Source organism: Anopheles cruzii, chromosome 2 (genome assembly GCF_943734635.1).
Source record: "Anopheles cruzii chromosome 2, idAnoCruzAS_RS32_06, whole genome shotgun sequence".
In the NCBI taxonomy this organism is placed as follows: Eukaryota; Metazoa; Arthropoda; class Insecta; order Diptera; family Culicidae; genus Anopheles; species Anopheles cruzii.
In genome coordinates, this window is record NC_069144.1 from 3,625,870 (window position 1) to 3,650,511 (window position 24,642).

The window sequence follows — 24,642 nt, forward strand, 5'->3', positions numbered from 1 at the left end:
CTGTGCATTCTGAAGGGGGCCACCGGGGGGGAAACGGGGGCAGTCGACACTCCACTGGTCGGTGGTCCCCAACGCGATTCAGTCTCTCCGGCCATCGGCAAAAAAACGACACAAAAAACCGACAATTTTGGCACCCTTTTTCAAAAACTCTCATTCTCTCGCCCAAAGTGGGGAGCGCTCTGAGCGACAGGGGGTGCTCACGGTTGGCTCCACCGTGTTTGCGTGTTTCGCGGTGTTCCAAAATCATTAGGTTAGACGAAAAAAAAAGTACGAGAAACTAGTGCGGGTTGTGTAAAAACAATACATTCCAAAATATGGGCCACAAGTTGCGTAAGTAAAGGCACTAGCAACGCGACGCGGTTCGCTCACGGCTCTCCGGCCGTGTCACGGAGCGGAATTTGCTCCCCCCGAGAGAACTGCTCTAACCCGAGGCCGCCTTCAATGGACCCCCCAAATCGCGCGTTCTGCTCCGTGCGACAAGTTTCTTTTTCTCTTTCTTTGACCCAACGCTTCCGTTTTCCAGGAAAAATCATTTGCGTACGCGCACTCTTTGCCAGGAATTGTTAGCCCCCAGGACACACAGCGGCGGAGAAGAACGGATTGAAGCGATCCACACACACGGGGCTTCCAACCGCAACAACACACAACACTATCGCACACCACACACACGAGCGTAGCTTGCTGAGCCAAACACACACACACTCTCATTCGCCTTTCTTCAGCGCACCGCCTCCTTGGGGCGATTTGCGGCGCGTTTTATAACTCAACACCAAAGTCACACACACGCACGCTCTCGGACACAAGGAGACGCGAATGTCCAGCGCGCGGCGATAGAGAGATAAATGCGGAGCGCTATCGTCGTCGTCGTCGTCCGCCGATTACACTTTTATCGTGTTGACAATGTGGGACACGACGCGTATGACGCATGAATTTATAGCACACGCCGCGCACACAAATCAATCGACGGCCAATCATCGCACCACCACTGGCCTACTGCGTCGCTTGCCTGCCTGCCTGCCTATGTTTATGGTCTGCTGTTGCTGCTGTGGGACACTGTTGCGCGGAACAATCGAAGCCGGACGACGGCGAACACCCGAACACTTCGAACGCTAATCACTCACTGTGGAGCGCGTTGAATCATCTCCTTTTGCGTCCGCGACCCGCTGCGCGAGCGGCGAGTGGCCTCTCGCGCTCTCCACACGGTCGAGTGCGCCTGCGCACCACTCATGCTCCCCTTTTTGGGGAACTCCCGGCGGCTGGCTGCCCGCACTGTTTTGACAGTTCTCTCGTTGTTGTGGGGGTCGGAAATCCTTCGGCCACACAAAGCGCCGAAGATACTATTTGTTGCACTTCATTAAAACCAGAGTAATTGCTTTAGCTGGAGAGCGTTTTATTTCTTTCACTTCGACACACAAAACAAAGAACAAAGAGACACAAGAATGGCGTACCAGGAACGTGTGTTTTCATTTGTTTCATTCTTATCATGTACTCCCAGCGAGCGTTACACTCCTCCGATTTATTACACAGTTCAGTTTGTTTTGTTTTGTCGTGATTAAATTTTAGTTTTCTGAAAAGTCTTCGCCCTTTTTTTGACCGTCGTTCGGCGTTTAGCCGCTTCCTCTTCCTCTATTCTTAACTTGCACAGATAATAAATGGTATGTGTGTTTGTCTAGGGGGTTTGTTTCGTAGTTTCTTTCTTTCTTTCGCAGCCTTCTATGGGCTCCTCCTCCTCCTCGTGTGTGGCACTCGTTTGTTCCAAAATGCGCTTGTAGTTTCTTCTGTAGCCAGAAAAGCCAGTCTCATCACCTGCAGAGTTTTCTTCTCTTTTTACAACACTATATCGGATAAAAGCGAACTGCGGGCGAGAACTTGCCAGCACCAAAAGGAATGTAACCCTTCCGTGTCATGTCACGGCTTACTTGTTGCTTACAGGCCTACGTAGTAACGATGCAATCCACAAAGCTCGCCGGGGGAACAATTATAACGCCACGCACCGTTGTCAGGGAAACGGCACAACGGATCAACAAAATTTGTGCTACGAGAAGGATAACTGAAACACTGTCTCTCCTAAGACACCGGCACCGTATTGGAACTTGGCCACCTGGAAGGCAACAAAAAACTGGAGGACAACGCACGACCACTGTCTGTTGTAGGAAAATGTAACATTATTAGCTAGAGGCGAAGACACGCGAGAAAGAAACTCTGTTTAGCTGTTTAGCAAAAACCACCGATGGGAAAAGAATAATAGAAACAAAGGGGGTTAAATCCGCCAAAATTCCTGGTTCCTGTATTCACCGCCGCCGCCGTCGAGATCGAAATCGCTTAGGCTAACAAAACAAAATAAATGAAAACATAATTTTTCTTTTTTACGAAACGTTCGCTTCATTTCATTTCCTTCCATCATTGTTTTCGTCATCTGCGCCGCGTCGTGTGGTCCTTTCCGTCCAAACAGTTTGTTTCTTGACGCGCGCTTCTACTGTCCACTTAACAACACATTTATATGGTACTTAAACGTTTTTTCTCTTAGTTTTCTATCTTCGTCCCCATTAGGAGAGCATCGTTCTTTACAGATTTTCCTTCTCCCCTCGATCGCTCGCGTTTTTTTTATCCTTGCCTCGGATCAGGGTGCGCGGAGAAGAAAATGAGTGTGAACCACACCACGAATTCGGACACCTCCGGAGGCCAGATCTTCTTCTATAGTTTCAGATGCCCTATACACCTACAATCTACCCAAATGAGCTTCACCCACTTCGGTCGGATGTTCCCCCTAATACTCTGTCCCTCACGGGCGAAAGATCCAAAAGTTTTCACTTGCCGTGCGCGGGTTTTGTTGTAAAATAAAATAAATTTACAGTAATTATAATCGATGAACGAAATAATGGGGACGGTCCCACAGTAAACGACGACAGATCGGGGGGTTTTTGGAGAACTGACCCTCTACCTCCTCTAACGCTAACTTCGGAAACCGAAAGGGCGGCAAAAAAACATGGATTATAAGAATTACAAAAAGAAACCTATAGACATTTACGACCTCACCTATTTGATGCTATACACTCGGGGGTTTGTGTGGACAAAAACGAAACATTCAATTTAAGGATGTATAAACGGATCGCGCGCTACACAAACAACATTCAATGGCCTTCGGTCTCTTCTTCTCTCTCTCAAACGATCACGATCCGAACCGAAACGTGTGGCGGTCGCCGATGGTGTTTAAAAGCAAATCGGGCGTACGGGATCGCTCCGGCTCCGGAATCGAGAGGGTTGTTAGCACACACACTCTTCGTATCTTACGCAGGCAGCACAAGGACATCATGCTGATGATGATGATGGTGCTGATGATGATAGTGGTGGTGCCGATTGTATGGTTTCGCGGCTGCTGTAGCTCATCTTTCCCGATACCAACGGCCACGCGGTTTCCGCAGCTTGCGCGGACTGTACTTATTCGGACTCACTAGGGTGGTGGTCGAACTGGATGCGGGGACAACTACGTGCCCTTCGTTCGGCGATGTCACTTTATTGTGCCTCGCGACCGGCACCACCGTACCTCTTCCTGGTGCCGGATACTTCCGCAGGGAATCCTGTACGACGTGATGGTGATGGATCACTTCCTCTGTTGTCCCACTGTCATCCTCGTCGGTATCCTCTTCCTCTTCTTCATGCTCCTCCTCTTCGGCGAGTTGTTCTTCCTCGAGGTCATTCGCCTCTTCCAGCACCACGTCGTCGTGTACCTCCAGCTCTTCGACCTCCACATACTCCGGTGATGAGTCCTCGCCCTCATCCGTCGATTGACCGCTCTCGTGCCGCCGATGATGATGATGGTGTTGGTGGTGACGATTAATCTGGTAACGCCGATGGTCATCGGAACTGCTGTTGGCGTACGGATGATCATCGTTCGTGATGCGATTGACCACCGCTCGAGCATCGTCCTCTTCCTCCAGTTCCACTTCGTCACCGGTCAGGAACGCGTCCTCATCAGGCTCTTCCCCATCTTCGACTCCGTGTCGATTGTTGGCCATCAGATGATCACCGTCGTCGTCGTCGTGATCGTCTTCCACTTCCATCAATTCGAGCATTTCGATGCGCTCATCTTCCGGATCGTCCTCCTCATCGACCGTACCACCCTTTACCTCTTCCACCAAATGCTCCTCCAGCAGCTGCTCAATGTCCACCTGGTGAACCGGTGACATCACGGCCGGAACATTCACATCATCGTCCTGATCCTGATCGTCGTCGTCATCGGAATCAGGGTTATCGACGCCGTTTTCGACCACAAACGGTGCCAGGCTGAGGGTTTCGTAAGTGAAGTGGCTGCTGGTGTGATTGAGTACCTTCAGCTTCAGACGCTTTCCGCGCGGTGGCGGTGTTAGCGACCGGCACTTGTCTCTGCCGCATTCCATCACCGTCGCCGATTCTGGCTCTTTGGGTGCCGCCGTCGGACGCCGGGCGTTTTGGTTTGGGAGGTCGTCGTCGGCCGGCTCTTCCTTTAGAACAATGTGCTGCTTTTTCCGTCGCTTCTTCACGGGAACCGCTTGTTCTTCTGCTTCTGCTTCTGGTTCAACAACCTGCAGCTGCCTTCGGCGACCGCATTTCACTCTGGAAGCGGATTTCTTCACCCTTCTCGACGGAGACCCTTTCGGTGCTGGCGCCGATGGACTGTCTTCGAGTGGTGCAGGAGGCTCAGCTGGTGACAGCGGTCCGATGGGAAACGGCGTCTTCACGAGCCTTACGTACGGGATGGGGATCGTCGTCGCGGCCTCAAAGAGTGTGTCTTTCGTTCCGAGTCCGGTGTTCGTCGCCGCGGCGCGATACGTTCGACGTCCACGACCGGCTGTCGTCGTCGCACTCCGGCCGCCACCTCGTTTGCTCGAAGAACGTGTTTTCACCTTCGATGACGGTGGGCTAATGACGGCCACCACGGTCGGTGTCACGAGCGATTCCGGAACCGGCGCATCCTCTTTCGATGAGACACCACTAACCACGGTGGTCGCTGCTGCCGGAGACATCGGTTTATCGTCGGCGCACGATGAAGAAGAAGACGAAGAGGTCGAGGTGGTGAGCGGCGGCGACAGAGGCATCATCATCACGGGGGGTGGCGGCGGAAGCGAGGCCGGCTGTTGTGTGCGCCGTTTCGCCAGGATCGTCTGCGTAGACTGAGTAGTGTTAGTGATGGTAGGCACGGTTAGCTTCGCGGGCGAAAGTTTCACCACCGTCGTCCGGGATGGGGCCACCGCTACAGTCGTGGCCAACCGACGATTCAGGAGAGCCATCCTTCGATTCTTGACCATTTTGTTCCGTATCCGTTCGCTCGGTGTTCGAGGGGATCGATGGTTCAGCGAACCATCGCGACGCCGTTGTTGCCGTTGCCGCTGACTGCTACTGCCGGACTCGGCGGTGGCCACCAACAGCAGCTGCTCGTCCTGCTCCTCTTCGTCCTCGTCCTCCTCGTCTTCATTTTCCGAACTCTCTTCCTTTCGGCGGTGCTCCTCAAGCCTCGGATCAACCCGATGGTGGTGGTGCTGTTGGGAGCCGGTGGTCTCTTCCGTTATCACGAAGGTCGACGAAGAGGTCGTATCACAGTCATCGCTCACGAAGATACTCCGTGAGCTGATCGAATCGCACTCCTTGTCGTCATCCTCCGGAACCGAACGCTGATGACGCTGTTGCTGGCCTGTTCGTACCGTCACTACCGGCTCGACCGAAACTGTCCCACCATCGCCCAGTGGCCGCGACGCAGAAGCGCTTTCCTCCTGATGCGCACCGCCGTCACCGGATTTTCGCTTCGAGGAAGGGCTTTTGGTGTTAGGGACCTGCTGCACCGGGTGGCCTGATGCTCCATCGTAATCGACACGCGTCATGGTGGTCGTCGTTTTTGTCACATACTTGCCACCACCGGTGGTCGGATTGCCGGTTGGACCCCGATTGCCAGCTGGTGGCGGAACTACCGACGATGATGATCCGCTGCAGCTACTCCTCCGTTCACTTTCCACCGCCGACGACGATTCAGAAGAACGGTCACTCGGATGCTTTGGCACGGACGAAGTTGGTGAGAGGAGCGACGATGGCAATGGTACGGAACCGTGCGGTTTTTGCAGCAATTGACTGCTATTGTCACGCATCAGCGCCGCCCGTAACGTTGGCATCGAATCGAACAACATTGGCCGCCGTGGTTCGCCGATGTCCGCAGCCTCTTGTTTGTCGTCATCAATCTGGCCACGATCACCACTCACCTCGGGTGGCGGCGGTTGCTGCTGCTTTGCCACCGAGGCGCTACTACTTTTCCGCCTCCGACGACCGCGCGGTTGTTCCCGGGTCTCGGAATGACAGCTTCGATCCTCTTCCTTCCCTTCCACCAGTACCACCTCCTGCTGCTCCTCCACGGGACCGTTCTCCTGCGGCCTCACCGTTCCTCGGTGATGAGTCTTTTCATGGCTTACTACAACAACATGGCTACTATTAATACTACTTTGAGCCGCACGGTGCTTCCTGCACGGTCCCCCTCGCTGCCGTCGTGGTGGTGATCGATCCTCGATCACCGTTTCCACGCCATCATCGTCCTCCTCGTCCTCCTCTTCATCTTCCTCCTCTTCCTCGCTCGCGTCATCATCATCATCCGCATCATCGACCGGCTGATCGACTTCTTCATCATCCACCACTGCTCCGGGTTGTTCCTGTGTCGCCGCCTTTTCGTCTTCCGAGTTTTCTTCCACCGACACCTCGGTTTCCGTTTCTTTCTTCACCGCCGTGCGTGCGTGCGCCGTCTGTTTGGGCGGAACGACCGAACCCAGTCGCAGCTGTTGCCGCGTTCGTGTGCCAATTTTGCGCTTGTTCGTTGGCCACCCCGTCCGATTGATGCGCTTCTTTAGGAACGATCCACCCGCCCCAGTGCCACCGCCATGGCCAACGCCACCACCACAGACCGGTGATCGACTGGAGCCACCCTCGAACAACCGCAGGCCGACGGTCGGTCCAAAGCCACCGTTCGACGAAAGCATCGAGCGAGGCTTACGATCAAACTGTACGATCTTCTTCAGCACGGTCTCACAACGCTGCACAAGCTTCAGACTAAGCGGAGGTTCCGTTCCGACGGTCTGCAGCACATCGACCAGATCACGCTTGCTGACGGGCAGATGGTGACGCTCGATGGCCACACCGTGGCGAAGGACCGACGGTGGCAGCGTCAGATGCAACGCATCAGCGTCCGATTCTTCTTTAATCTTCGTTCCGCACTCCGACGAGTGTAGCTCACTCGTAGACGGTCTCGGTGATGGTAATCGGCCCTCCTCGTCCTCATCATCCAACAGCTCCTTCTTCACACCGGCGGTGGCCAACACGGTGGTCGGCGTACTCCGACCACCACATACTTGCTCCAGCTCACCGGAAAGGAATGCATCCAACTCTTGGCACAGGGTGCGACTGTTGACGTAGTTGCTGTCCGGAAAGAGGGGTTTTTCGAACTTGATGTTACCACCATTGGCCGCACAATCCGTGGCAGAAGAAGGCCGCCGCTTGTTGTTCTCAGCGCTTCCACTGTCCGCATCGTGCCCGCTCCGTGTCGCTAGCAGAGATTGCGCCGTCGTGGTTGTCGCCTTTTTCGGGCTGGTCAGGATTTTAATGGCCGCTGCTCGTTTTCGATGCTGCTGCTGTGACAGTAGACTCAGAATGGCCAGCGTTGACGCGTGTTCTCGGGGTGATTTCCGAGGTCGATCGCTGCCAGCGATTAACCGCGCTATCCGGCTGCCGCTAGTGCCGGTACTGGTGCTGCCACCATCGACGGAGGTGCTCGTTCCGGTGCTGCTACCGCTGGCGGCGGCGGACTGTTCCTGTTGCAGCAACAGTTTCCGCTTCTTGAGCGGTAACGACGATAACGCTGACGAGGAGGGTGACTTCTTTGTGTCCAAATCGCCGACCTCTCCCGCTCCTCCTCCTCCGGAACGGTTTGTGCTGGTGCCACTGCCACTGGCGGCGGCCGCGGCACCTCCTCGCTGTTTGCCCGGTGATGGTGGTTCCATCGAAGACGACGATGACGACGTCGGTTGCGACGAGGCGGCGTTGCGGTTCGATTTACGACACGCCACCACCTTGTAGTTTAGTATGCAACAGTTTTGGCTCAGTGCCGGTAGCGGTCCCATCTCGTACGGTAGTTTCCGGTAGCCTGGGGAGGGAATAATGTGTTAGAAACTAAGCCAACCTGGTCAACGCTCCGCAAGTGTGACTTACCGGTGCTGCCGAAGTACTCGTACACCTTCTCCGTACCGTCGTCCTGTCGCTGGAACGTTTCGTACCACGGTTCGAGCGACGGAACACGCTCGAACGCGAACCGATACGGTTCGATCTCCTCGCAGCGCTTCCGAAAGTTGATCCACTTGAAAACTGCCCCCATCCCATCCTCCTTGCCCTTGCCGACGACGACGGGGCCGCAGCTACTGCTGCTGCCGCATGCCGTGGCCAGTGTTGCCACTGATGACCCTGCTGATAAATAGTGTTGTTCCTTTGCTGTTCCGACCGCACCACCTCTGCGTGGCTTCGGTAACGGTGGTGTCGTTTTGGTTTTCGAAGCACCAGACTTGCGGCCGGCGGGTGTGACGGTGACGCTGCTGGCCTGAGATTCTTCGCCACCTCCAACGGCCGCCGGTGGTGGCATACGGGTTGCGTCGAGCGATTGCATCCGACAGACGCACAGTGGCATCCGTCCGCGCCCTCGTGTGGCCCAACGTCCACCGCCGGCCCCGCCACGACCACGCCGCCCTCGGCGACTGCCACCACGGCCACAGCCGCGCCCTCTGCTGCGATTGGCCGCGGAGACACCGTAACAGGTGCAAGCGAAAGGTGCCGTCAGCGACGGACTTCCTCTTGCGGCGCTGGTATCCAGCTCCAGCAGCTCAATCGGACGAGCCGCAACCGGCTTTTCCAGAAGAACCTCTTCCGCATCTTGCTCCGGTATCACCACTTTCTCGAGGTTCGCTACCGGATGCCGGCGTTTCCCCCGGCCGCGACCACCACGTCGCCCAGCAGCGGAAGTACCTTTGCGGTTCCCTCGCACCCGGTGCTTACTATTATCATCATCATCATCATCTTGGCCACTGCCGTCGTCGTCGCCAGTCGCCGGTTCATCGACCGCCGCTCCGGCTACTGGGCCTGGCTGGATGGGGGCCTCTCGAAATCGCATCCGGCCCCCGGGAGGATCTTGACCCCGGTCGTCCTGCTGCTCATCGCCAGCTGCTTTTCGACGCGCCTTCGATGTGGCCTTCGGATCAAGTCGAGCTCGCTTAGCGCTCGGAGCGACCGCGAATGAGGACGACGACGTGGAGGATGGTTCACTTTCAACAGAATCAACCCGATGGGAGCCAGGCTTTTTCCGCTTCCTACTCGTGGTGGCCTCATCGTCGTCATCATCGTCATCCTCCTGTTTTGCTAACTCACACTCGCTGCTACTCTGGAGATCGATCGAATAGTTAGCCACCGTCGCCGTTCGGTGACCCTCCTCCTGATGTCGGAACCCTTCCGACGACGTCTGCCGATCGTCATCGGTGTCGGCATCGGAGCTGCTTTCGTCCTTCTTCGGAAACATAAAGTTTTCCGCCTCGTCGTTCAGCAGGCTCAGTTCCGATTGGCGCACCCGGCGAATCTTTACGATCAGACCGTTTTTCGTTGGCAGCTGGTGCTGCTGTTTCGACTTTGCCGAACTCCGTCGCTGGTTAGGCGATATCGGTGTAGCACCGGTGGCCGCCGTTGCACTTGATTTCCTGCGTTCCGTCGCCGTCGACTCTTCGATCGTGCTTCCCATCCGTGAGCTCGCCGCCGTAGTTCCCGCCGCCGAGGCCGGATCGATCACTTTGTACAGGAGCGGAGACTTCACCGGTGGCCTGGTGGTCGGACTCGGGGCTCTCCATCGTATACCGCGTACTTTAATGGTTTCCAGGGCGGCGGCCGAGGCGTTTTTCTTCGCCATCCGTTTCGCTTCACCCGGTGCCGCCGCCGTCATGGCCGCGGAAACTGCCGAGGGCGAGTGCTCGCTTGCCGTGATGGTTCCGTGGACCTTCTTCTCCGCCTTTTCCTTCGCCTTTTGCCCGCCGCCGCCGTGTCGTATCCGGGACTGTGCTTTCCGGGCCGATACCGAACAGCCCGTCGATACGGTGGTGGTGATGGACCCTGCGGGTGTCCCCATCCGTGACCGTTCGAGCGTCTCGTCCAACAGACTCGTAAAGTCTTCGTTCAAATTCGCCCGCTTCGGGTTCTGTCGTAGCCCCAGACTGATCCGTTTCGTGTTTTTCGGATCCAAACCCTCACACTCGAGGAGTGCCGCTGCCGCCGCAGCTGCGGCCGCCCCAACGCCACCACCACCACCTCCGGCGTCGTGTGGTAAGTGATGATGTTTGTTCATGGCGGCCGTGGAAGCTTTCAGTCCCATCGTTGACTCCTGTTCCCGTGAAGGCTGCTTCTGAGTTCCTCGCTCTTCCGTCGCTTTCGGACCCACCACTCGTCGTTTTTTCCGTCGACCCGCTACTGCCGGGTGCTGCTTCACTAGTGGCTCTCCGTCAATGCCAGCGACCATCAATACGTTCGTCGTCGCGGTTGGGGCGGCCTTCTTCTTCAACTCTACTTGTGGCTGCTGCTGCTGCGGCTCGTGGCGAAAGTCGCTAATCACTTTCATCCCGACAGCATCGTCGTGGTGGCCGTCGTCGCTTGACTGTTGAAAGGAATTGCCACCGTCCTGTGGCTGCTGCTGGTGCTGCTGCTGGTGATCACTGCCACTGATCACTACCGCTGCCGATTCACTATCCGCTCGGGCACAGGTTTCCAATTCCGGTTCCCGAAACGGTTGTTCCTGCTGCTTGGGCAGGAAAGCAGCGGCACTGAGCGTCGTCGGTTTGTGCTTCTGATGCTTGTGATGATGGCTCAGTTGATTATGCGGATGATGATGAATTGCTGATCGTCGCCCAAACATTCCCAAACTACACTCCGCTGCTGGTGGCTCTTCAGTTGTGGTCACTTCCTCCGTGGCCGATGCCGCGGCCGCGAGTCGATTACTGTACCGCCGCTCCTGTCTCCCGCGAGCCGACTTTGCACCACGTCCTCTGGTCCTAGACACGGGTTCCCGGATCGTCGGAGCTCTTTGCACAGAGTTCCCCTCTTCACGATCGCGATCGGGATCGAGTTTGTGCTGATTGTAACTACTACGATTGCTTAACGCCACTAATTCCTCACTAACACTTGCGGCCGGAGGACCACCGCCAGCAATACTTTGTCCACTACCGATTGTTTTCCGATTGTTTTTGGACCGCACTGTAGATTCCCGTTTATCCCCGCTCTCATTGTCGCCTTCGAAGGACGACACGACACTGCTGATGGCGAGTCTTATCAATTCTGCTGTTGTGTTGCCTCGGTCCTCGTCCTCATCGGCGGTCGGTTCCGAGAAGTCTCCCGCGAACTCACCACCACTACTGCACTTTGCTTTCGTCGCTTTACTTTTGCCCTCAGTCGTCGTCGTGCTCCGTTTCCGTTTCGCTTGTCCTACGTTTGTAGCGCACTCCCTACCACCGACGAGACCACCACCGCCACCGCCAGCACTCTTCCGGGGCACTGACAACGGTTTCGGTGTGGTCGTAGCTGGTGCTACAATCAGGTTTTTATCCGTTTCTTTCCCTGTGTCTTCTGTTTCTTCCGTATCGATCGTTTGCTGTTTGTCGTCAACGGCGGCCGTCGTCGACGTCGTCACCGTCGTCACCTTTCCTTTCGTTGTTTCGGATGAATAATGCGGCTTCGCTGGCGCTTCTTCTGCTGCGGCCAGTTTCAGCGGCCGATCAAGAGCATCCTCGCGGCCAGTTCCCTGTGTTTGCTGCAGGAAAAGGTCACGCAAATCAACAGCAGCACCACCACCATCATCATCCCAACCACCAACGGCAGCCTCCTGATCCTGATCTCCGGCTGCTTCACCGATGGAACCGATAAGCCGATCGAGTGACAGAAAGTTGCCGTCGTTCTGCACGAACCCGCGATGGCTGTCCGATTCCACGTGTACCGCCAGCGAATCGTACTCGATGCGGCATATCTCACAGTAACCACAATCCTTGACCGGCTTTTGTTGACCACCACCAGCACCAGCACCAGTGCCTTCGTCTTGCTGCTGCGGCGGGCCCCGTTTTTTAACGTTCTTCGGGTCACCAGCACTGGCACCACCACTCTTTGCGGTAATGTTTCTCCCGGCCGGGACCTTTCGTGTCATCCTATCAAACGGTGAACCGGTTCGAGCGGCCGCAGCCGTTTGTCCAGTGGTGCCGCCGGCCACCAGCCTTGCGGGCGGAGGCTGCTCGTGAACGTCGGCAAACGGTGCCTTCTTGCCGGCCTCCGGGTGGCGAAGCAGCAAATCAGGCCACCGTTTAAACTCCTGATAAAACGGCCGATGCTGGCCCGGGTTGGAGGCTGACTCAATCTTCAGAAAGCGACCCTTCAGGTGGTGAACATGTCGAGAGCGCACCGAAGCAGAAGACGGCGGATGATGATGCCGGTGTGTCCGTCCTCCTGCTGTTCCGGCTGTTGCTCTCCCCCGAGTGCCGCCGAGTAATGGCGGCTGCTGAGGATGGTTTTCGTTGCGCACCGAATCGAGCACTTTCCGCAGAAACTTGAGTGCCTGCTCCGGGCTCCAGACGGGTGTGCCCCAAGAGCTGGCAAGCTGTGGGATGGGGCTGTTCTGGTGCTTCGGTGTCGGTGGTGCCGTTGCCGGCACACCCACCTGTTGCTCGACACTTGCCGGGGTCGCTGGACTGTGGCAAGAACTGGACTGCGGTTGTTGCTTGTGGTGCGAGGACGAGTAGAAGGTGAACGGCGATGTGGTTTCGCTTCGTCGCTTCGTTGGCGTACTGCCGATTATGGCGGTGGCCGCTGGTGGCGTTGGTGATTGGTAGTTTAGTGGCGAGGAGTGCAGCAAGTGGTACGACGGTTGCTGCTGCTGCTGCTGTTGGTGTGATGATGTGTGGTACTGATGTTGGTGGCGCTGCTGCTGCTGGCGGACGCACTGTAGCATAGCATCTGCACGGCTCCGTGGTACTGCTGGATGAGTTGCCTTAACCTAAAAGACAACACAAACGTTCGCATTAGCTTTCTTACGGTTGTCTTCCAGGGGTGTGTCTTCTACTTACCCGCCCATCAAACCCAAGTGTCGTGGTTGTTGTGGCCGATGCAATGCTGGTGCTGCAGCCGCCGCCGGCGCTGCTGGAGGCGGCTCCTTCGAACGCAACAACCGCCTGCTGTTGCTGCTGCTGCTGCACGGTCGCCAATGGCGACGGTGGTGCTGCTGCTGCTGCTGCTGCTGCTGCTCCTGCCGGTGGTGGTGGACATGGTGACGATGTACGACTGGTCGCCGGTGCGATATCATTTACATATTGACCGCGGGTTGGTTGCTGGTGCGAGGTCTGATGTTGATGGGCTAGTAGCTGGCGCGAGCCACTACGTTGCTGCGATTGGCGGGCTTGCGCTTGGGTGATTAGAGACGACGAAGAGGCGCTGCCGCCACCGGGTGTGGCTAGTGAAAGACGTTCCTCGGGCCGTTGTTCGCCAGTCGCTGCTGCACCACCACCGCTTCCAACCTGCCGTGGTTGGTGCTGGTACTTATCGGTAATGAAGTGGGTTATGTTTTCGCTCAGGAAAAACTCGATCGACTGGAAAGAAAAAAGCGGAAAACGAAGCGGTCAATTAGAGGAATTATCAACACTTCCTTTGCTTTTATTTTGATCGGAAGTGGTGGTTAAACAAAACGTCCGGTAACCTTGAACGTCGCGGTTAAAGGGTTCTTAACTACTTTTCGAAGGTGCAGAGAAAACTGTTCAATGAATACTTGACGTCGCTACAGAGATCTTTCAAACAGCAATGCCAAATCTTCCACAAAGCTTGCTTTGTTATCCCCTTTGGCGAATGTCACTCTCGCCTTTGATAGTTTTTTCTCGCCTCTGGCGCCTTCTTGGATTTCGCTCGACCAAACTGTCAAACCTCTGTGCTCGTCCTTGCACAACAAACCACACACTCACACACACGCGCGTCCCAATACACCGTAGGGAAAGAGCGTACACGTTGGAGAGAGCGATTGGAAATGGGACAGGCGTCGATCGGTGACAGGGAATCGATCGATAGGATACGGATTTACTTTTTTTCGCTTCAACCAACACAAAAGGGAGTGGTAGGGCCGCCCAATCGGAGTACGGGGAGCCGCCGGCGGAGTCGATTACCACCACCACACGAACGAGAATTTTGTGGTCAGCGTGAATGTGTGTGCTCTCGGAACGATGTGGTTGTGGTCGAGAAAGCGCACCAGGCGGCACAGGCATTTTCCCACCCTTACACACCCGCCGCCCGGGCGCTTTTCGTCGACTGCCCCTGGGTAGGAAAATTTTGCGCAACGAGATGGAAAGATCTGGGGCTTTTCTCCGGGGTCGAGCACGGCACACAATACACGGGTTCGGAGCTCGCTTCCCGATGACGACGACGAAAGAGCAGAGGAAGAACAAGCACCACACATTGGGCCACAGCGCACTTTATCGATTTTCTTCTCGGAGAACACGTCGAGATGCTGATGATGCTGCGGGTTCGTTGGAATTTGTTCAACCTCGAGCGAACGTTGGACACTAGAGCTGCTCATTCTACGGAAAGTGTTCCAAACGAGATTTATTAAATTCTCAAACACACACCACAACAGCCAGAGAATCCCGGGGGCCGGAAAATAGAGTTCACGTGACTGAGGACCGCACGCTGGGGTAGGATGTTCCCTTGGCAAGCGAACCCGTGAAAATCCGCTGGAACACAGCGTTGGACACAGAGTGCGACCGAAGCGCAAAGAGCTCGCCGTTCGTCTGGATGCCCCAGTGGATGAAACAACACTCAGTAGTGTATCAGGGAGATGGTGCTGCTCAATTTGAACTCGAACGTGAGTGTACGCAGTGTGTCCCCCACACCACCCACCTCCCATCGTTCGGCGAACCATTGGTGGGTGGTAACACGGTAATGATGTTGTTGTAGTGATGCTGTTTTTGCTTCGCTGGTTGGACTTTCGCACATTCTGCACGCACCGAGCACCACCCACTGGTGGTGTGTCAGTGTGTTTGTTGCTGCTGTGGCTGGTCGATGGCTCCGGGTTGCCTATTGCGAAACCGGAGCAAGTGAACAAACCGAGAAGCATGGGGAAGGCGAAATAGAAGCTGCGTTGCTGACAAACTGAGAGCAATTCGAAAGAGAATTCCATTAGCTGGCAAGCGCTTCTCTCGTTTTAATGCTTCTCGTGTTTAGGGAATTTATTTTCACCCGTAATCGGATCTCACATAACATCGACCCGCATCGATTTGAGGTATTTTATACCTAGAGATGCAACTATTTAAACACAACGCAACGCAAAGTTGATTTTTTTCGTCAGTTAAGAATATACTATAAGAAAAAAGTAAACAAAAAAGCCTGCTCTGTTTACGTTTTTTTACGTTACACCTCAACATACCACTACCAACGACCGTTCACCTACTTCTTCGTCGCTCCCTTCTCTCACTCTCTCTCTCTTCGTTTCCCGTTTCCCACACAACCAGAGTGGGGCCGTACACAAAACAAAAAGATTTGTTTATTTTCTTCACGGTGGAGCAGGGCGCCATGGCCTACCTCGAGAGTAGCGTAATGGAGAGAGAGAGAGAGAGAGAGACAGTGAGAGACTATAGCAGTAGCACTCTAGTAGTACATACGGCCATTTATTTCTTTTGTGTTCAATATAGTTGCGCCCGTGTTGCGATAATGGCCATTTTGCTTTAGACCTTGTAGTGCTATGGGGCGCGCACTCGTAGGTGGAAAGTACATATTTCCCTATACACGATATGCCCTGATGTAAACAATGGTGTCCGTTCTCTCGCTCAAAACTTCAACCGTGAGTAAGTGTGCGAGAGGCTCACTCTTTCTCTCCCGAGAGTAATTTTTTCGAATGAGTGGCGAGTGATATTAACTCTTTTTTTGCACGCTCTTTCTCACGGGAGAACCGATTATCGATTATCCCGAGCATCTCCCAGCGCAACACCGAAACACACACACAAAGGGGCCACGCATTTCGCGTCCAGCTCTTGCTCAGTTCGCTGCTCTGCTCTGCGGGTCCTCAGCTACAACACCAACCTTCGCGCACATCCCCGACCCGTCGTTAGCAGGCCTTCACCACAGCAGGCGGAGCTGAACAGAAAATGGAATTGGTTAAAATTTGTTCAACCAGCACACGATACGCGAGCGACCGCGCAGCCATATTTGATTCGTTGTCGCGCGGTTCCGCCGCATTCGTCTCGTTATACTCTGTGGCAAGATATGAAGGCAGGCAGGCAGCGGGTCGAACGGTCGAGTGTTTCTTTTACGCGTGTACATAAAAAGGCAGTTTGCTGGAACCGACGACTGTGCGCACTGGCACGGAGGACCGAAGCAGGCCCCGCAGCGACCGACCTCCAGCGGCAGCAGGCTGTGTGTGTTTCTCCAGATAGTATGTGACCAAGGCAGTGTGTGCTTGACGCTGCTGCTGTCGGGTGGAATGAAAATTACAATTCAAGCTGCTTCCACAGGGCGACGACGATACATGGCTTCACTTCACCGAAAGATACACACGGTTTGCCCACGGAGAATGCACTGTCGACGACATGACACGCCAAGGTTCCACCCCGCCGCCTGCTGTTACTGGGCGGTGAATACTGTTGTTAACGAGAACGAACGATTCAGCACGCCTTTCTGGGTTCCTCCCCGTTGGTGATGAAATAATCAAAACATTTTCAGCATTTTTTTTATTACGTTGCCTCAGCAACGAAGAAAGAAAACTCACGCTAGCAACTGAAAGAGTGTGCAGATCGCCATTTCATTTGTAGTTCACTGTGAGTCTACCAACTGACAGCCATAATTTCATTGGTGCTGTCTCGAGGTTCCACGCAAGTTTTACTTCAATGTACGGAATAATGATGTGTTTAAAATACCAGAATTTAGATATGCATCATCAGAGCACGTCTACTACCGGCACAGCACAAGGTCTTATTGAGCCATTGAGAGGAGCGATACAAAAGACAATTTGTATCTTACTGTATAAGCCAAGCCAGTCGAGTCGAGGTTGCTATGGTGTCCAGCATATTATATTTCTTGCCGCCTGCCTCGACACGCGTTTCCAAGGAGAAGTTTCAATGGCTACACTGTTGTTGCCTGCTGCTGTTGCTTTCGCTGGGGCGTATTGAGACGTGACGAAGAACGGACGACGAATGATGGTTGAACAGCCGCCGCACAGTCGTCGGTCCGCGCCAGTCATGCCACCGCTAACCATTCACTTCTTCCGTTATTCTCACCCCCCATTAGGCAAACATCGACTAACGCGGGCTCTTCCCGGCGGCCGCGGTCGTGCTGTTCCACCAGAATGGACAATTTCAATTCCGTGTCCGCCATTTTGCCATAGCAAAGGGGGGCCCACGACGACAACACATCACTCGCCGCCGCTGCTTGGATCGACTCGCCATTTGCATTGCATCGGCAGCAGTTTGTCGTCGTCACCAAGAACACCACCAAAAAGGGCTAACATGTTACACCTGCGTCGGTCTCACACTCTTTTTCAGGGCGAAAGAGACGGAAAATAGTAAACAAAATAATGGTAACACTGCCACAGGGACCCCCGTCGGTGTGTCTAAAGCCACTTTTTGTTTGTGTGTGTTGGTGTTAAACTAGACGCAAATGTCATTTGCGACAGACCGATAAACTTTAAATGCACAAGACGGCGGCATAAAATAACCTTATCTCGTTATGCTTCAAACCCCGACCATCATCGTGCTGTGTGGTGACAGTTGCCACGGGTAACGACGAAAGGGTTACTGTCACTTTTCTTCTACACCGCACACTCCGCGCAGGGAAGTGAACCAAATACAGCGAAGCATCGTTGGGAATGGGATCGTGGGGAAGAATCACCGAGAAGAAATCCAAGACAGCGTCGAGCGTTAGCGCAGCAGAAAGATCAAACATCGTACGTCCCTTCGCATGTGCCCATCTCGTCTTCACCGATGAAATGCGAGGATACCACCACGCTCTTTTTCGCCTGTTTGCTTCTTCTGCTACCAAACGAAAAAAAGAGGCAATTCTGCGAAAAGAAACAACCGAAAACCGAAATGTCCGAAAAAGCTGTTTCTTCTCCACTTTCAGTCGTAGCGTGCCGTGTGTTTGGAGATCCTTCAAATAACAGTCACGAAATATGGCACGCCCGCGGTTCGTTTTTTTTCTCTCGACCACTTTTTGCTCTAGCGCGATCCGATGCGAAACCTTTATTGAGCAGAGAGCTCAACAAGAAGAAGCGCCGGCTGTTCGTCGTCGGTTTTGCGCTGCATCTTCTGCTTTTCGTTTTGTATTTTATCCTCTCCCTCCTTTCCATGGGCTGGCCGCGTGTGCGCTCTTCTGACTCCCTTTTCCCTGTTGACGGCTACGACCATTATCTCGATACTGAACACCGGTGAATGGTATATAATTTTTTTTTTTGTTAATAAACCGTGATAACGAGACACTCGAAGGCATCTCACCTTTTTGTTTGCAAAAGCCTGCTAAGTTCGTATTTTCACAGTGAAAAGTCTGACATTTACACGCATTTCTTTATTGCCTATCGTAGCTGGCTGCGACGTGTCAAAACTGTTTTTACTATTTGTACACAAAAAAGGTAAACAACTCAACACCAAAATTACGCACGCACACACACAAACATCGCTGCTTGTGTCGCGGAAGAGACTCAAATTGAAGCTGTCACTTCAACGTTTCTCAGAACGCGAAATTACACAAACACACAGAGAGAGCCACCGAGAACGAGGCCAAATGGGTTGGGCGGGAGGGTGACATGTGTTTCGCGAAACACAAAGAGCTTATTTCCTCACAAAGTACCGCGCGGCTTGTTGGTAAAAGAAATCAGCACAAAATGACAAATACCCCAAAACATCGTCTCCTTCATCATGTGAAGATATCATTGATAACGCGGTGGAAATTCCGGGAAAAAACATGAAGGAAATTAAACAAACGTTTGGCTTGCGCTTGTTTTCTGTCCTGCTTCTTCGTGTCGTAGAGTGGTGTGGTCTTTTTAGCCTTGCGTGAGGATAACGTCAACGATGAGGGAGGGGGGGAGCCTCGCAGAAGGCGTGCGTCGTCCACAATACCCTCCAACTCCCACATCGCGGCACGTTCTCGTAGCATTCTTTTTTATCTCCCTCCAGCAACGGTGGCGAGAACCCCTCACTCTGTGAGAGTGAAGCACCTCACCGCTTAACTTGCGTGAGAAAAACGGGAGAGGTGAATGTAGCTCTCCTTTTCCAACACGCATCGCTCGCTCTCTCGGTCTCGCGGTTTGGCTTGTCAACGTTTCTTACTTAGGCTCTCTCTCTCACTCTCGCCTCACTGACAGACTGTGCAAAGGCAAAGGTATGAGAATGCAAGGGAACAAAACGAAGCCACGAATCGTCTTCGATCGGTGGTAGAGGAAAGAAAATTGTTTCCCAATCATGGTGCGGTGGCGGTAGAAAACGACGTGCCAGTGATAAGCTCCCCCAAAACATCCTTGAGTCGTGTGAAGTATAAAAGAGAAGAAAGATACGTATTCACTCGCACGATACTTGATTTAGGTGCATTGAAAAGCAATAAAACCAAAGGGAAAAGTAGCAAATAAGAGCGTTTTGAATTACTTTACTTGAGGCCCACAAAACAAACCACATCAAAGCTCACACACACAAGCACAAGAGCCAATCTCGTTTTGTTTCCAACCGTCGCTCGGTTCCGTTTCGAGGTTTTGCTGCGTATGGCTCCGAGAACGGGGAAGCGAAAAAGATGTTATGAAACAAAATTCCATCAAACAACAGCATAAGCGCACGTTCCGTTCAACATACTCGAGCAGCGCCGCCATTCGAACCAGAAAAGATGGCATGGAATGGCAACGAGCGTGAGACGCGCGCACCTCACCACCACTAACATAGTTTCACCACACACGCTATATCAGCGCATCATCCAAACAACTATCTCGTTAGTTTACTCCCAAACACACACACACACACACACGCGCGCACCGATCCACGGAAACAAGATCCGCGCGACGACGGTTTCTTCCACACCGCGAGTTTCTCTGCCCAACTCACTGTGTCCGTCGTCCATTCTCTCACTCTCTCCATCTCCGTGCATCATCACATCTCTTTTCGCCATGTTCGGTCGGGCGGTCAACGTCGAGCGTATCGATTATGTGTGTAGAGCGTCGTACCGAGACCTAATCTTTGCCACATTCTTCGAAGGGGCCATTGTGCCTGCTCTGTACGGAACCATCATCGCCTTCGCTCCATTCCAAAATACCCAGGACGAAGCAGGCGCCGACCAGAAAGGGAGAGAATAACCATCGCAACGGCGAGCAACGAAAACGCCCTTCGTCGAGCTCATTCTTCTCATTCTCATTCCCAAATGGTTCTGTGCTCACTTTTCGTACGCGAAAATGAAATTTCTTTGGTGGAATTTGTTAAACGCATTATATGATGTGTTTTTTTTAAACCGAAACACACACACGCACACACTTTTTCTGCACGTTCCAATACTACCGTCGTACAATTTAGCTGAGTGGGCCACACACACGCACACACGCGCGCTCACTGCTCTCGCCTACTCTGCCTGCTCGAGACATGGTTTCTTATATCACAGTGCGAACAGGTTCCTCAAGCACCCCGCAACCCCCTCTTCCTCCGCTACGTTGCGTACTTCAGCCTCTTGCTTTACGGCTGCTAAAAAATTGATTGGATTTCCAATTGGAACTACACAGCGCACAGCCTGCCTTTCAAACCAACCAACCACAAAACTCTCTTGAGCGCGCGCATACACACACACACACACTCGCACCGTGTACTTTTCCGCTCTCTTCTCACTTGCTTCACACGCGACGCGCCACCGCACGCCGTCGAACGACCCCGTCGTCGTTCTGTGTGTGGTACGCGCCTCGACCGATTTGCTCGAGAAAATGGCGAATATCAACTGTACGCGCTCCCCGCGCGTGTACCCTTTTCGCTCGTCGTAGTCGCCGTCGTCACTGCAAATGAAAACCCAACGAATATCACTCCACGCGCGATACGGACGAATGAAATGAGCCGCTTGACGACGACGGGTTGTTGGTCGCGTACCACCACCACCACCACCTCACAGTATAACACACGCAGAGACAGAAAAGCTGAATCAGACTGGCCCCACGACCAAAAATGTCGGTGATGACGACAACGGAACGGAACCGCCACGAAGAGAGGAATACATTGCACCACACACAGAGTGAAACCATCGCGCGCCCCGCGATCGATTGCAAGGCAGCAGCAGCGGAGCAAGCTGCTCGTAGGCAAACACAAGAAGAGCGCCCGGCACCGCCGCCACCACCACCGCTAGAACGACCGATTCGAAGGCCCCCGAGGCGGCCAAGACGATGCGATGCGCGATGCAGCGAAGAACGGGGCGAGGGACGAACGTGGAAAAAACCTCAAACTAACCAAGTAAACGACGACTTCTGCTGCTGCTGCTGCCGCCTCTGCTGACTTGCCCCTTTGCAGCACTTTTTGTTGTTTTTGATCTTCTCCCCGCTAGCTTCGATGCTTGTTTTACTCGCGCTCGCTCACTCACACGCGCGCGCGAGACCGAGACGGTCTATAGCTGCTCTGCCCCTTCTACCCTCTCACTCACTCGCTGCTTTCTCTTTCACTCGACCGTTGCCAATGGTGAAAGCGAACGAACGAAACGGACCGGGACGTCCGCACGCCGCGAACGAAGCACAGTGAATGACGAGCGAGAGCGCGCACTTCACGGAAAGAAGTCCGCTTCCGCTCTCATTGATGAACAACGAGAGCGAGAGAGGAAGAAAGAGGAGCGATTGTGTTCTCCCGACAGCATCGAATGAGAAGCCTCTCTCTGCCAACCACTAGAACACACGCAGCAGGTCTCTCGAAACAGACTCATCGGGCTCTGGTGGCCACCGCGGCGGACAAACGTTTGCGCAATACGCGCGCCCCGCAGAGGTGGTAAAAATGAAAACATGGCAGCCAATTTTCACAGCGAATGGCGTTCGCATCGCCGCCACAAAACTAGTCTACTTTCACAAAACGCTTGTGCCGGCAACGTTGCTATATTTGCTGGTGGCCGTTTCTCTTGATTATTGTCTTCTACAGCACTCGCACTCTGTGCCTTCCGCAAAACACGGTGCTGGTGGTGAGAGCGGGACGGACGACGGCGGTTCTGGCCAGCAGCGCGATTCCGTTTCATTCTATATGGTGACATACTTTTTCTGAGGGCACTTGAATGGCGGGGTAGAGCACCAACCACCACCATCAGATTATCGGTTATGTACATTTCATGTGCACGATATTCATTTTTAAACGATAATGATTTTCTTTTCAATACCCCGGAATTGAAAATAGAACCATCCGAACCACCCCGTATAGAGCTTCTCTCTCTCTCTCTCTCTAGATTCAAGAATGGAGAGCCTGCAAGGATCTAAACATAAATACACACACATCGCTTACTCATTTGCTCACCAGAAAAACATTTTGCCGTTTTTTATGTTTGAGGAAATACTCTTTTCAGGGAGAAATCGAGAGCACTCTGAGCGCAGCGCATTAGAAACGCACACATCGGTCGATGTATAGCTAACTTTTTGCCGGTTTAGTGAGTAAACGTGTGTACCCTTACACAAACACAAGTCCAGAGTTGCCAAGTCAATATCCTATAGTGGGTGGAACCGTACTGAATTTAGTGAATGTTTTACAGTGAAAATGTGAACACATCGTGACGTATTTGTGATGTTTTGTTAGTTGGGAACTTACCCCGCCAAGCTGTTTGATAGTCGATTCGATTTTCGCTGCGATCTGATGTCGTTCAATGTCCAGAAAGAATCGATGGTGAATCAACGGTTTCGGGCCTTTCACCAGCTTCACTTTATTGTCTGTGAAACGAAATGAAGTAATAGAAATAATTAAACAAAAGCATAGTGGAACAACTAATAACTACCATTCAATCGTTTGCCACGTCCAGAGCACCAGGAAAAAGGAATGCAAACGACCTGAGGTTGAAGCCAACGTGTCCCCTTACCAACACTGTCAACTGGTAGCGCAAATGTTTTCCGCTGTTACCATAGTTTCGATCGTTTGTTGTGAAGCCAAAGTTAGCTTTGATTCAAATGCATAATATTTTAAAGTGTACATAAAGTAACAACAGAATTTTACCCAATTGCAAGCAACCAACAGGCGAATGATCCTTGGCCGCACACACACACACAGCGCAAAAAACTCAGTTCAAAACAACGCGCGACAGTCACAGCTGCGGCTGTCAAACATGAACCCCACCACCAGAGCACTTCAGTTCACAATCATCAACCATCATCACCATCATCATCAGACCGGTGTGTGTGCAGATGAAGTGTGTCGTTTCGCTTCTCCTGCAGCCCCAGTACCTTGGTAACCAAAGTGCGCTGCGATGGCTTTCCTTTTCTAACCTACCGCTGACGGTGGATTAGCCGCTTATATTCGCTCACCATCCGTCGTCGCCGCCGCCGGCCATGTTTCGTAACCCAGACGGTGAACGTCTCCGAAACTTGCCGCCACAAACGCGAATCCTACGTGATTTGCATTTAGATCGCCATCGCCATATGCAACATAAAAGTTGCCACTGAACAGAAAGAAACCACCCCATGGCTTACTTGATGTCGTCGACTTTCGCTGAGGTGGCGGCGGTGGCTGCTGACTGGCGATCCTGGAAAGTTTGGCCTTCGAGGGTGAGACCATTCCTCCACCGTTTTAGAGCGAGTGTGAAAACGGCAACAACGTCTTCATTAGAAAGGCAAACACTTTTCACAATCGGAAACCACGGGCCACGGGTTCGCTGGTAGGGCCGCGTCGGCTAGCCGAAACGCTCTTCTCCGACAATCTAGTAAACATGTTGTTCAACCAAACACTTTATTCTCGCGCACGTCTCAAGCTGGAAAAGAAATATTTTATCAACACTCTGTACGGAACTGTATGTTAAATAATATGAACAGCTTGTTGTCACTTTATCGCGGATTAAAGCAGCCACTTAAAACGCCCCGGGGCGCATTTTTGCTCGAATCGTCAACACTTTTTTCGCAACAGAAGAAAATAAGATTATTGCGCGCCATTTTTACTTCCTCCGCCGGCGAGACACAACAGGAATAACACACAAAGGGGCGCCTTCTTCTATGTTTCGCACGTCGTTTCCTTTTTGCCCGACCGCGGAAGATTTGGGTGCTTTCGGTCACTCACACGGGATGCGAATGAAATTTTCAGCCGCTCGAATCCAATAAAGCTGCGGTTGCTGCGAAAGGTGAGAAGGAACGCGAAAACGTTGGCTCTTCTTGTTTCAGCGTCGGCTTGGGAGCCATTTTTCCGCTACAGCAAGGATGCTGAGAGCTTATCACCTTTGTCAGCCCCGTCGCCGGGGCGAATTCGTCGAACAGGATGCTCCCATCGACGGACAACAAACAAGTTTGCGCGCTCTCTTTCTCTCTTTCGCTCGCCACTATCTCGCCGTACACTTTTTTTTATTTATTTCGCGACCGACCGTTTCGATTGGCGGGAGAAACAGTGCGAGTTCGCAGAAGCAGCTTACATTTGCGGCGTCATCACATAT

General features: G+C 53.3%; 1 protein-coding gene across 1 annotated transcript; it reads right to left on the reverse strand.

The window, feature by feature from the left end:
• Positions 1–1,530: 1,530 nt before the first annotated feature.
• Positions 1,531–23,780, reverse strand: LOC128274864 (uncharacterized). Its single transcript, XM_053013198.1, has 8 exons — positions 23,684–23,780; positions 22,824–22,942; positions 13,137–13,655; positions 11,726–13,066; positions 9,190–11,677; positions 8,218–8,961; positions 6,777–8,152; positions 1,531–6,731 (listed from the first exon to the last, which is right to left on the reverse strand). The coding sequence occupies exons 1-8, from the start codon at positions 23,778–23,780 to the stop codon at positions 3,384–3,386; spliced, it is 10,032 nt and encodes a 3,343-aa protein (XP_052869158.1). The 3' UTR covers positions 1,531–3,383.
• Between the last annotated feature and the right edge of the window lie 862 nt (positions 23,781–24,642).

Bases quoted from the DNA above. Each gene is read 5' to 3' on its own strand.
- LOC128274864 (XM_053013198.1), bottom strand. From the start codon at position 23,780: ATGGTCTCACCCTCGAAGGCCAAACTTTCCAGGATCGCCAGTCAGCAG. The intron at 13,067-13,136 runs GTAAGTAGAAGA...GTTGTCTTTTAG, and splicing joins CACTTGGGTTTGATGGGCGG to GTTAAGGCAACTCATCCAGC. The intron at 6,732-6,776 runs GTCGTTCCGCCC...ACGGCGGTGAAG, and splicing joins AACAGCTGCGACTGGGTTCG to AAAGAAACGGAAACCGAGGT.